General features: G+C 37.0%; 2 protein-coding genes across 7 annotated transcripts in view; both read right to left on the bottom strand.

Annotated features, from left to right (window-relative positions):
- Positions 1-654: 654 nt before the first annotated feature.
- LOC129428193 (uncharacterized) lies at positions 655-12,133 on the bottom strand. Its single transcript, XM_073876139.1, has 9 exons — positions 11,993-12,133; positions 10,223-10,382; positions 9,910-10,083; positions 9,095-9,250; positions 6,827-8,203; positions 5,106-5,231; positions 2,089-2,211; positions 1,775-1,909; positions 655-1,548 (listed from the first exon to the last, which is right to left on the bottom strand). Exons 2-9 carry the CDS (start codon positions 10,284-10,286, stop codon positions 1,391-1,393), a joined length of 2,313 nt encoding a protein of 770 aa, XP_073732240.1. The 5' UTR covers positions 10,287-10,382; positions 11,993-12,133; the 3' UTR covers positions 655-1,390.
- The window catches only part of ppef1 (protein phosphatase, EF-hand calcium binding domain 1), a 19,672-nt gene continuing 18,031 nt past the window's right edge, over positions 12,128-13,768 (bottom strand). For all 6 annotated transcript variants that reach the window (XM_073876140.1, XM_073876142.1, XM_055185127.2 and 3 more), the window contains 3 exons: positions 13,527-13,690; positions 12,706-12,790; positions 12,128-12,327 (listed from right to left, as the gene is read on the bottom strand). In XM_073876140.1, coding sequence (XP_073732241.1) covers positions 12,128-12,327; positions 12,706-12,790; positions 13,527-13,690 — 449 coding nt within the window. The remainder of the gene's footprint in view (positions 12,328-12,705; positions 12,791-13,526; positions 13,691-13,768) is intronic.

Below are 13,768 nucleotides of genomic sequence, written 5' to 3'. Positions count from 1 at the left end.
GTTTCCCAATCCTGGTCCGAGGACGCCCTCCCAAACAGTTTTAGATGTCTCCTTATTTAACACACCTGATTTAACGAATCATCTTGTTAGGGAGACATTTAGCAACTGCCGCTTTTTTGCCCGCCAAACGGTTACGTGACTAAAATAGTCCTGTAGGACTCTTGTAAGAGTTTTTTTTAACCTTTAAAATAATGCTTCCAAAACATTTTCAGTCGTTCATCCACTCTAAACAGGGTGAACAGCACTTTCACATTCGCTTTGCAGCCCTCTATCGGCCAAAACCGCACTAAAGAAGTTTCCAACCGTCGGGTAGCGGTCCTGTAGTCCGAGTGAATATTACAAAAACTTGCTTTACGGCAGACCTACAATCCAATCAGAGCCAGCTATGGCTCAGTATTTATGACAGTGGGTAATGGACAATTACGCTTCTAACCTGTAGGGGGAGCAAAGAGCAAAAACTCTTTGGTGTTGCTTTAAATTGCTCTCGCGGAACTTTGACGTCATCCACCTGTCGGTTCTTGAGGCGCTGCGGCATAATTACATTCGCAATTGTTAAGCATATTACAATAATTTACGATTAGGTAAGAATAACTTAATCACTGATAATATTCTGAAGTAAGACAATTTTGATAACGCATAAAGACAAATGCGACCTCCGAATGTTGCAACCTTTCATTTGAGAAACGTCCTCCATGTGACTTGCCGTCTTAGACGCGTGCGCGCGTCCGTTAGGTCCAGTGTCCCTTTGTAATTTTAAGTTTGAAAATTATATGGGTGCCCTATTTTCAGTCGATATGCCAGATGGTGTATTTTACATTAAAAGCATCCATAACATTGTACATTTCTGACATAAAGCTAATTCTTTCATAAATTTAAATTAGGAGGAGACAAAATAAACAAAAATCACAGATGTAAAGAAAACAAAGGTTGGGTATTGACATTTTAATTACTATAAATGTATATATATAATTTACATGATTAGGCAGAACAAGGATTTTCTCAGTCATCAGTGCATAAATAAAAAACAACAACATCACTTTAATAAAAACTAAGTGAATAATTACAATATATTTTATTATTGTATTATTTTTATAATAACTTAAGTTAAATACTTTAAGGACAGATACTGATTTATCTTGTTTTAAGGCGGAGTGCACAATGTTTGAAAGCCAATGTTGATATTTGAAATCACCTAAACAAACACGCCCCTACCCCAATAGCATCTGGACCTTCTTTTAAAAGACCCGCCCCACACATACGCAACCCGGCAAGGATGTCGGTAAGTAGACACGCACCTTACTGCTGATTGGCTATAAGTGTGTTTTGGTAGTCGGCCGTCTCCTTTTCGATAGCGTTTTTCAAACATTGTGCACTCCGCCTTTAACTCTTATTACTGTAAAGAGCTGGTCTGTGTTTGTACTGGCTGGCAGCGTTTCTGGTTGTACGGGTATATTCGGTGCATTTCTGGGCAGGTACATTTGTAGCTGCCTCTGTTGTTGATGCAGTGGTGCGAACAACCACCGTTGTTCAGTTCACACTCATTCATATCTGACAGAGATCAAAGCAGAAAGACATTAACATACAGAACTGTTTTCTGTACTGTAAACATTTAAATATTTGTATGCATGACATTTGTGCATTTATCAGACATTTTTATCTGAAATGTCCTACGTTATTCCACCAATTTCAAAACACAAACCCATAACAGCAGTGTTACTATAGCTCAACTGACAGTGTTTGAAAACTCTATGTAAGCGTGAATGTGTGCACTGACCTTCACACTGGTATCCATTAAGATGTAATCTATATCCCCTAGGACAGATACACCTGTGTGCACCTGGCAGATTCACACACTTCCATTCACAGCTATGCAACTTTTCCTCATGCATCTCCTCACATTCGTTTATGTCTAAAACCAAAACACACAAAAAACTTTTAACAGTACACTACAAAACTGTTCCATGCAGATCTGAAGTTTCTTTAGAGCTTATTAGAGCAAACATTTTATTTTCATCCTTTTTTTATTAAAATGAATAGACCATGTAATCCTCCTGTAACTCATACCACACCAGACAACGATTTACTCACTAGTACAGGATGTTTGGTCTGTAGAGAGCTGGAACCCTGGATTACAACTACACCTGTAGGAGCCCAATGTGTTTTCACAGACCTGCTGGCACAGGTGCAGCTGCTCTACACACTCGTCCAAATCTAAAAATACCACAGACATACACTTGTCATGCACACACACAACAAAAAGTAACATGTGCATACATGAACACATTTATGCATTGCAGACAACTCCAAAAAAATGACAAAGGCTGTCAATAATATGCAGATGTATGATTCTTTGATGCACACTAATGTAGCATTTACACGTCAGTAACAGTTATACCAATAAAATTGGAATTAAATATTGGAAAACGTGTTTCTATCTCTGTGGCGTGGTTTACAACCGGTAAAATGGTAAATGAACTGCATTTATATAGCGCGTTCATAGACCTATGGCACTTTACATATTGCCTCACATTCACCCATTCACTCACACATTCATACACCGGCAACACAGGCAAAAGTGAGAGTGTGATTTTATGTACATGAACTTTTGAAAAGATGTCCGAACAAGATACGTTAGAGTCACTATAAAGTAAAGGCCATAATATTTCACAGTTGTCCAACTAAGTGCACTTAAATCCGGTTTGTCAGGAAATAAAGCATCTGTTTAAGCAGTTATGGATTTTAAATGATATTCCTTTAGATTCGTATCCCTTCAAATATTCCATAAACTGCCTAATCTTCTTCACTGACATACAAAAACACAAGCATTTAAGATGTCTTGCATATAAAATACAGATAATGTTGACAAAAGATTAAATGCTCATACTCAAATGGATCATAAAAATGTCCGTGTAAGTCTAAATTTTTTTTTTAGGGTTGCATAACGATTAATCACAATTAATCTATTGCAGAACAAAGGTTTTTGTTTACGTCATATATTTGTGTGAACTGTGAATAATAATTATGTATATAAATACGCCCACATGCATGTATAATTCAGAAAAATATATATATTTATATATTAAGTATTTATATTTATATACAATAGGCTTTAAATTACATATAAATATACACATGTGGCAGATTCTCACGAAATCCAGATTTAGAAGGTGTCCATGCATCAGATCTTTTAAGAAGCCAATTTTCACACATATAATATTTCTACTTATAAACTTACTACAATCATTAATTTTAGAGGATTTAAAAAATATTTCCTATAGGATTATTTACATTTTTTTAGATTATCATTATCAAAAATTATCATTACCGCAACATGATATTACATTAAATATATGCATGTACAAACTCATGTTTCGGTAATGAGAACTAAAAAGTTGCCTAGGTACCATGACAATTTTTTTTTTTACTTTTATCTGGAAAGAAAAAATAAGAACTGGTAGCCATCTTGAGTGTCACAGTCAATTATGTCCTTTCCAACAATTTTTTTTTTTGAAAATGTTAGTTCATTGAGAGCTTAAACAATGAGTGAGGATGAGAAAATTGGTTTTGGACACATTTATATTCCTTATTATTGTCACTACATTTACCAATGATCATCAAATACCACATGTTTCTTTACTGTAAATGTTTATAGTATAACATGCACTGAAGCTTTTAATTTTTTAGATTTTTTAATTATAAATATTTCCATGTCAAAGAACCCAAATCCAGTCATGTTGCAGTAATGAAAATTTTCCCCTTAAATGTGGAAAAAAACAACAAAATTGTTGTTTTATGATGTCATTTGAAATCATGTGCAAAATAGTACATGAAGAATGTTTGTAACTGTATGCTTCTTATTTTGATAGCATATACTTTTATTATCAAAATGTTTCATGACCTCGCAAATTTCACGAGAATCACCCATGTATATACACATGTAAACATTTCTTAAATATATACATGCATGTGTGTGGTTATTTATTTATACAGTTATTATACATAGTACACACAAATATCATGAACAAAAAATCTTTATTCTTATGCAACCCTAGTTTTTATTATTATGTATTTTTATCAGTATCAGTTCTGAACATACAGCTCTGTGACTGTGTAGTTTGACTATGTATGGTATTTGCAGTACAAACATGATCAGACCCAAACACTGTCAGAAAAACTGGTCAAAAAAATGGTCCCTAGCCGTCACTGGGGCAGTACCACATCAAAGACTACACCTTTGCACCTATAGAGTTCATAGTAGTACCTTAGGGGCACATATTGTTAACAAATATATACATATCTGTACCTAAATGGTAGGTACATGATACTGTCCCATTGACAGCTAATTGACAGTGTAATCATAAAATGACTCTTAACTATAGACGGTTTCAGCAGTAACAACATAAACAAGCGGCTGCCGTGGTCTGCACGTAACTTCCGGTAAACTCCGCTAAGAATAAATAACAACAAAGTTCTTTAAACGTAGTTTATTTATATAACAAGCAAAAAAACAACAAAGAGATTACACATAGAAAACATTTGTTATTTTCGACGAGGCATTTGTTCAAGAGATCAGTTTAGCAACTAGTCAGACCATTAAAAAAAACGAAACCGGAAGTTCGGATCCCGACGCGTATCGCGTCAACGCACGTGCGTCCGATGAAACCGTCTATACCATATACAAGTTTTATTTTCATTCTCATGTGTATGCTGGATAACCTTTAAAAAACAGTATAAATCTTTCACACATGCTGTAGCTTGTCTTTTACCCCAAAAAACACAACAATATCGTGCTATAGGTCAAGAATTCAAAGCCCTGGGGTTATACGTGAGTGTCTTGTAGGAACTGAGGGCTGAATCCACACAACACAGCTGGTTTGTTACCAGAACCATATATCCACCAAAAGTAAAGACACTTAAACCCTAAACACAGTGTCATGACCATAATATTGTAAAGGAAGAAAGAAATGCGCTATTTCTTAAACAGAAAACCTATAATCAGTGGAGTCTAGATGTCTGAATGGTTTTCTGAAGTCAGACTTCCCTGTACAGTGGTAATGTTGATAACACAGCCAACAGATTAAATGTGTATATGGGACTTTTCTCACCTCTACAGGTGCGCTGGTCCTCCAGCAAGAGAAATCCTGGTTTACAAAGGCACTGAGCTCGGTTCTGTCCATCCTCCTGACAGATCTGAGAACATCCTCCGTTGTTTAAGGAGCAAGGACTCAATGCTGCAACAAAAGACAATGAAGCTGTCAGTACGCGACATCATACTTTAAAACTTCTATTAAATTAAACATCATTCAGCATTTACATTATATATTTTTATTTTAATGTAAAGTTTCTGGTTTGGTATCAATGAATGCGTCTTGAGATTTACTGATGGTTTGTGGGTATACAGAAGGCCTAGTACTGGTTGTACATGGACGGTACATGATTTGCTCACTGTTAAGAGTGAAATCGCAGTGGTCTTTAGGGACTGAATCCTTCTCCAATTTACTGAATAAACCTTGTAGACAACAAACAGCGTGTAGGCCTACTAGATTCCTAAAATTACTTTGTAACGTACAAACACAGCTAACTAAAGCAGTGAATGAAAGCTACTGTATCTAAAACTGTACTTAATATCCGATTCAATATACCAAGATGCTATCATGCTTATTTTTTAACTGATAATGTGTTTAACAGACCAGCTGAGGTCAAAACAGTAACATCCATCAGTGTAAAAACAAATTTCCAGATGTGTCTGATGCACTTTAAAGCTATTTTGTTGTCATGTAACTTTCTATTTGTCACCTGCACAGAGAGGAAATGAGCCTGGTAGAACGATACAGAGATGAACATGCAGTTGAAAGACAGGAAACAGAAAACGCGCTAAAGCATTTTTAACCCTTTAAACATCCCAATTCAGAGAAGTTCAATACAATAAACACACCAAAACAATTCATCTGCTTTAGGGTGGTCCTTATAATGGATCAATTTTTTTATGTTTAACTCTCACCCCCAAATGTGTTAGGATCAGTGTTGGGGGTAACGCATTACAAGTAACGTGCATTACGTAATAATATTACTTTTCTGAAGTAACGAGTAAAGTAACGCATTACTTTTTAAATGTACACGTTAATATTTGAGTTACTTTTTTGAAAAAGTAATGCAGTAACTTGCATTACATTTTTGAAAAGGTAACTCAAATATTAATGTGAAAATTAAACTAAAAATTTTTGTTTAATTAAAATCGATAAAAAATGTACTAAATTAAACTTAACGTAGTCACATTATGCGTACACGCCTGTGTGGGAACAGTTTGAGTCAGAAACTGAGATGTCAGGCAAGAGCTCGACAGTTTTGTTATGAAATATGCAATTTCTGAATGCAGAACTTTTCAGTCATAAAAACACCTGCAAGGCCTGAAAGAGATCAAGACTTAGCCAAAAAAAGTAACGCAAAAGTAACTAAAAAGTAACGTAAGCATTACTTTTCATGAAAAGTAACTAAGTAACGCAATTAGTTACTTTTTTGGGAGTAACTTAATATTGTAATGCATTACTTTTAAAAGTAACTTTCCCCAACATTGGTTAGGATATCAATAAAAACACACTGTGCAAATTGTTCCTACAATATCTAGAGGTTGCTCAAAGCCTTTGAATATTTCCAAAATCACATATTTTTGCAAAAACTGTTTAAGTGCTTTAAGGATACTCATTTCAACATAGTTGATTTTTAGACATAATTTTGAGAATGTTTAGGGCGGACCGTATGTAAATTGGGACTGGGACACAGCCTGTTTATTTCCATATAGTCAAATCTAATTAATGGCATATTTTACCTAAGCAAAGAGGTGTTTTGCCGCTCCATTCTCCATTGCGCTGGCAGTAGCTGTAGACGTCACCATTGGTCAAAGTATATCCAGGGTAACAGGCATACTGGATATAATGCTTATATTGAAACGCTGTAGGATTCCTTATTGACCGAAAGTAAAATGTTCCATGAGATGGCAAGGGTGGGTACGGGCACACCGGCCGAAGCTTCCTGGTTGGAAATCTTGGAATTTCGAGATCTTTCCATGATGGAGAATCAAGCATCAGCTGTTTAGGGTCACTATGATTACTTTTCTCATTTCCTTGCTGATAAACGATGCTTGTCAATGAAGTAATGTTTCTTAGAAATTGGCGTAATAGATTAGGCTTAGTAGGGAATGTTGATAAAGTTTTTTTGAAAATTTCTGTATGATTTGTTACAGAATCCACAGTTGTGTCTACCTTTAGGGGCAGCTTAGACACGAGCTGGGTGGTTATGGTCAACACCTCTGGGCTGGGTGATGTACGTGCACTGGATCTTAGTGGTGAAGGCGTCCCCCGAAGCTCAGGTCTTTGATCACAGAGTCCTCCGCAGCTGGATGAAACAGTGCTCTGGGCAGTAGACATGAGGTAGTGTGTGGAGGAAACATGTTTAGATACCATAAAGCCTAGAGAGCTTGGAGTAAGAGAACCTTCAGTGGTGGCTTCATGTGAAGACTGTATTGTATCTGTAGGGGACACATTTGTGCCCAATGTGTTGATGTTTGGTGCAGATGCAGTCCAGTAAGAATTAGTTGGTAAAGTCTCAACAGATGAAATGACTGATGGTTTTTGAGATGGTTTGTCTGTTCCAAAAGTGGACCGAAGGTCTTTCTCATTTTCTATGTATGGTGCATCAGTAAGAGTTGTTGTTAACTCTTGAGTGTCCATCAGTGGAATAGTGAATCCAGTTGGCATGGGTGCAGAGTTTAATGATAAAGATTTATGAAAAGTACTTGCAAGATAAGAGGAGATGATTGTGGTCACGTTGGGAGATTCCACCAGAGGAGATTTCGAAAGATTAACATTCCTGATTGGATCCATAGCGTTTTCAAGGTTGCTAATTGGTTCCTTAAGAATGTCAACCATTACTTTCTCACCTTTTAAGGTTGTGTCAGACCATAGCTTCTTTGAAGGCTTTTTCTCCAGTGTTTTCTTTATACTTTCCTGCTTGTCTCCTGTAAAGCTAACTTTGATGTGAGGAACACCAAGCAATGCTGATTTGAGAAAGGCGTCTTTGGGAGCAGTGACTGCAGGTGTGTTTAAATGGCTATGCAAGTGAACTTTTAAGCTGACAGGAGCTTCAAGGCCCTCATGTAATGACTCTTGCATCAGATGAACACTCATGATATCAGCAACCTTGCAGAAACCAAAAAGCAATGACATATTTAATGAGGGTAATGGACAAAACAAATCCAGTGCATGATTGAAATTATTATTTGAAGGTCAAAATATATGGTGGCTTATGGTTAACTATACAAAAGTCATATGATACAGTGGCAGCCAGTGACTTTTTTCGAGGGCGCTCGATGCGAAGTTCGTCACAACATGTATGTAGCTCGTCGTGTGTGGTTCCTTTTTTCAAAAAATGTGTTCTGCGTGTCGAGTGATCCTGTGTGTATCACATTTCTTGTCAAAATAAGTGACTGCTGCAGATGCATCTAAAGGGTTTATGAAAAAAGAGACGCTCGCGTTTGCCAGATACTCACATTATCATTTTGACGCGTGTGCAGCAGGCACTTGTTTTGACAAAACCCGTGATGCACATGGTTAGGGTGGCCATTCGTGCCAGTTCCGCCGGACACGTCCCGAACACGTTTTCGGGTTCGTTCTCCGGAAGTCGCGTTGGTCGACCGCATACGTCATCAAGGTTTAATATTTCGGGTTTAATTTCAGAAAAACAACCGTTACATTTCAAGGAAAGAATGAAACTACAATGATTGTATGTCTTAAAATAAATAAATCGTAATTTTCTAATGTATTTTAGTTGAAATTTGAGAACCTCGATGACGTATGCGCGCGACTTCCGGAGAACGAACCCGAAAACATGTTCGGGACGTGTCCGGCGGAACTGGCACGAATGGCCACCCTACACATGGTTTACATCACACAACAATCACATATTTTGAAAATGCAAGCAACACATGACACTTCGAACAATTTTGAATTAGCGACCCTCGGAGTAGCAGTCACGAGCCACCACTGATATGATATTTCTATGAATTCATAGAGATTAAACCGGACAATACCCTTGCAGACAGGTTTGGTGCCATTCCAGATTTTTCCTTTGCAGTAGAGCAATGCAGAACCAAACAAATTAAATCCGGCATCACAGCGGAAGAAGGCCAGAGATCCATCATGAGACACAACAGTACTGCCATGTAAGAGATCACCAGGGCTGGAACATCCTGGCGCTGGGGTATGGAGGAATATATAGCATAAGAATAATGTATTAAAGGGGACATTTCACAAGACTTTTTACAGATGTAAAATAAATCTTTGGTATCCCCAAAGTACGTATGTGAAAATGTAGCTCAAAATACCATATAGATAATTTATTATAACATGTTAAAATTGCCACTTTGTAAGTGCCGTTTTTGGGTGTGTCCTTTAGAGTACAAATGAGTTGATCTCTGCACTAAATGGCAGTGTCGTGGTTGGATAGTGCAGATTAAGTTGGTGGATTATGCCCTTTTGACATCATAAAGGGAGCCAGATTTCAATGAGATATTTTTTCACATGCTTGCAGAAAATGGTTTACCAAAACTAAGAAAATGTGAAAAAGATCAACACAGAATCTTTAAAGGGGACATAAACATGAAAAAAGTCAGATTTTCATGATAAGTGCTATAATTGGGTGCACAGTGCTTCTGTCAACTTAGTTACCATTACACACAACCTTTACCATGCAATCAAATATTGTATTACATTGTATATTAAATTATAGCTTAATATAAAGTTTGGTACTATTGCAGTCACACTGGTATACATTTCTTTGTAAAATCATTCATACAGTGAATGTGAGATATTTCTTGAGTGCTGAAACATCGTTCAAACACAAATATTCACTGACCCACACACAGCGGTGGGTTTCTGGCCCACTGTCCAGACACACAGCTGCTAGTACGATGACCATGGATCCTGAACCCTGGATTACAAGTGAAGGTAACATACAGTCCTCCGTACCGGAAAAACGTACGTCCATTTTCCAAATGCCGAAAACCACTGCAGCCTTTATCAGCAAAGCCTAACAAAAGAATAACCAAAACAATAACCTAAAACTACAGGTTTGGTTCAAGACTGCAAAAGCAAATTATTTACTTTTGTATTCATGTAAAAGCATTAGGAGCTCCATCAGTCCATATGCAAAAAAATTGTGATACTACCTGGAGTTAATGTCCAGAGCTGAATCAAAAATATAAACAGCACCACACCTCTCCAAGCCAGCATTATTGAGCAAGTTTCACTGCATAAAAGAGGCTTTTGAAATCCAGAGTGTCAGACGGGAGGTAAAGATCACTCGGGCACACTGACACTAGTGAAAGTCTGCAATATAAGGAATTGAGGGATGAGAGGGGAGAGAAGGGGAACGGGAAAAGGGAGGAGACACAGGCACAAGGAGTGTGTTAGCAGCAAAGTCTGTGCTTGTTTACCAGAGTATATAAAAAATCATATAATTTACTATAGCACATAAGTAGTCAAGAAATGTAAAATTAAAAGGTCATGTTCTTTCTGATCCCATTTTTTAAACCCTAGTTAGTGTGTAATGTTGCTATAATACCATAAATAATACTTGTAAAATGATAAAGGTCAAAGTTCACTGCCAGACGATATATTTTCTTTAACAGAATTCCCCTTTCAAAGCCTACAGCGAACGGTCGGTTTGGACTACAGCCCTCTACTTCCTGCTTTAATGACGTCACTACAACAGTTTTTGACTAACCTCCGCCCACAGGAATACGTCAGTCGCCAGCTAAGCTAACGGCAAGCTAAGCTGCTATCCAATCACAACACACTAAACAAACTACACAATCAGAACTCAATACAATCGATACTCGATTTCTGAAGGAGGGACTTCATAGAACAAGAAAGAAATCAGCCCGTTTTGAGGACAGTGAAAACAGCGCTATAAAGATAAGTAAATTGTGTGAAAAATACAACGTTTTTTACAAGTGAAACATGAACACGTTATATTGCGCACTGTAAACACAAACAAAGCTTTAAAAACACAGAAAGAACGGACCTTTAACATATATTTACATAATAATAATACATTTTATTTATAGGCGTCTTTCATGGCACTCAAAAAATATTATGATTAAAGGTGCATTGTGTAACTTTTACAAAGATCTCTTGACAGAAATGCAATATAATATATTATCAGTGGTGTATAAAGACCTTACATAATGAACTTATGTTTTTATTATCTTAAAATAAGCAGTTTTTATCTACATACACCTTGGGTCCCCTTGCATGGAATTCGCCATTTTGCGCTGACATCTTTCTACTAGTGTTGGGTGATATGCCCCATTTTAAGATCGTCCTGTCGTCAGCCTGTGAGATAGTAGTTTACTCATTTATTTGTGTGTTATTTGTTTATTTCGCTAGAAGTCCATGCCGAATGCATTCAGGTCCGAGCAAGAGTCCAAGGCGCGCGCATTACGAGCTCATGTGCAAAGGCCAACGAGCATACTTGCGCTTTGGTCCGCAACGCTGCATCCGCTGATCGCGCGTCTCAACAAACTCTCTCGCGCAAAGTGAAGCCCACAAACCTTTTCATGCGAGGAAAAGCATGCATTGTGCATGTTAATGTGAAACTATGATGATCATAATAATAAATAATAATAACCATCGCCAACTATCGTCATGAAAGCCTGCTATTGGCGATATGTCTGTCCATTGTCGACACGCGATACTATCGTCTATCAGCACAACCCTAGTTTCTACAGTAGCCCTGAATGGACAAACTGCTCTACATAGCACGTTTTGTCACTACATTCTCTCAGACGATGACATGTTTGTCCTGTGGCGGCTACCTTAGCTTCACTATGCATTTCAAAAGGGAGGGAAAATGCCGCAAAAAATCTACATCTAGTGCACCTTTAAAGCCTTTTCACATTTGATTCACACAAGCTAGTAAGATTAAAACTCTTTACCTTTTGAAAAACACAAATCCTTGAAAGTCATGCTATGAGTAACTGCCTATCTTGTCCATAGGGTTTTATGATTAAAGATGAAAATAAAGATGATGATGATTAGTAGAGTCTGCCTTGTGAGCTGCGCATCCAGTATTAACCCTGCTGTTGCTCTTTGACATCCAGTTTATGAACAAGCCTGAAAGCCTCCAGGAACTCATTAAAATCAATGCTGCCGTCTTTATTGAAGTCAATGCTTCTAGCCATGTCATCTATGGACTGGTCATTCACAGCCACCCCCAAATGAGAACTGAAGAGCTTCCAGGTCTGACGAAACTCCTCGATGGAGATCTGACCTACAAATACAGGTGGAAAATAGGTTTGGATCACATGCATATTTAAAGGGATAGTTCCCCCAAAAATTATATACTCAATCTCATGTTGCTTCAAATCTGTATACATTTGTTCTGATGAATACAAAGAAAAATATTTTGAGGAGTGTTTGAAACAAAAACAATCAGAAGCCCCATTCACTTCAATAGTATTCTTTTCCGATTATGAAAGTGAATGGGGCTCATGATCGATTTGGATACAAACGATCCTCAAAATAAATGTCTTTGTATTCATCAGAATAAAGAAATGTATACAGGTTTGTAACAACATTCATTTTTATTTTGGGGTGAACTATCCCTTTAAAGTACAAGTAAGATTATAAGAAACAGAGTGCTGAGTACCTGAATGATCCTTATCTATGATGTTAAATATGATCTCCAGGTCAGTTCTGTACCTATAAAGAGTTTCAGCCAGGTTTGGTGTCACCTAAAACCAAAAATCAATATTATATAAAACAAAAATGTGATTACAACTGATAAACAATATTGAATGTTAACTCAAATAAATCTGATATATTGTCATCTTTAAAACACACGTTTATGGCAATATATGAGATTTCTTTATCTATAGGCAGTATGACAATATACTTCATAATGTTAAAAATGTTTTTAAAAAATCTGCTATTTTGGTCATCATGTATTTTTAACTCATTCCCCGCCAGCCATTTTTTGAAAAGTGGCCCGCCAGCATTTTTTGTGATTTTTCACAAAAGTTTCACAAAATGCCTTCCAGGAAAATTTTCTCCTAAAAATATATAAACATACAAATATATCAAATGAAAGAACAAAGAAAAATTTCATTCTATCCACATTTTTTTTCTCTGCCTATAAACTATGGGTATTTTTCTTTAAAAATATTTTTTTAGCAAAAAGCAGAAATAATGGCATTTTTGTGAAGAAATTTTGTTAGAGATCAGATTCAGAACCATTATCAAAACATAGATAGAGTTTAAAATGAGTAAATAACGTTTTGGCTTCAGTTTTTTCATAAATTGGGTAAGTTTCATAAATCTATGATAATCGCGGTATTGCAGATTAACATAAAAATTCATCAGGAATTTTTTTTAATGCAAATGTTCTCTCTTAATTGCCGAGATTCTCGCCAATGGCGGGGAAAGAGTTAAACAGTAGAAAATATGACCAAAATACAGTAAGATAGTAACCGGAGGGATGGGTTCTCCAGGGCTGATATCCTCAAAGCATGATTCATACTCCACGTCACCATCTGGCCCAAGACGGGCCAGGCGAGGACGCAGGGTTCTCCATGGCAGATCCAACCGCAAAATAGACTCGACCACCTGTGCCCACTCGCTAATGGAGATACGGCCTGCGGGAGACAAAGAGAAACAAATTACAATCGAGTTTAACACTCAAATGACACACAGGTGCAATGAAAACAAAGCCT

The sequence above is a fragment of the Misgurnus anguillicaudatus genome, chromosome 14 (genome assembly GCF_027580225.2).
Source record: "Misgurnus anguillicaudatus chromosome 14, ASM2758022v2, whole genome shotgun sequence".
Taxonomy (NCBI): Eukaryota; Metazoa; Chordata; class Actinopteri; order Cypriniformes; family Cobitidae; genus Misgurnus; species Misgurnus anguillicaudatus.
Note: the sequence above shows the minus strand (reverse complement) of the source record. Positions and strands in the feature narration are given on the sequence as shown.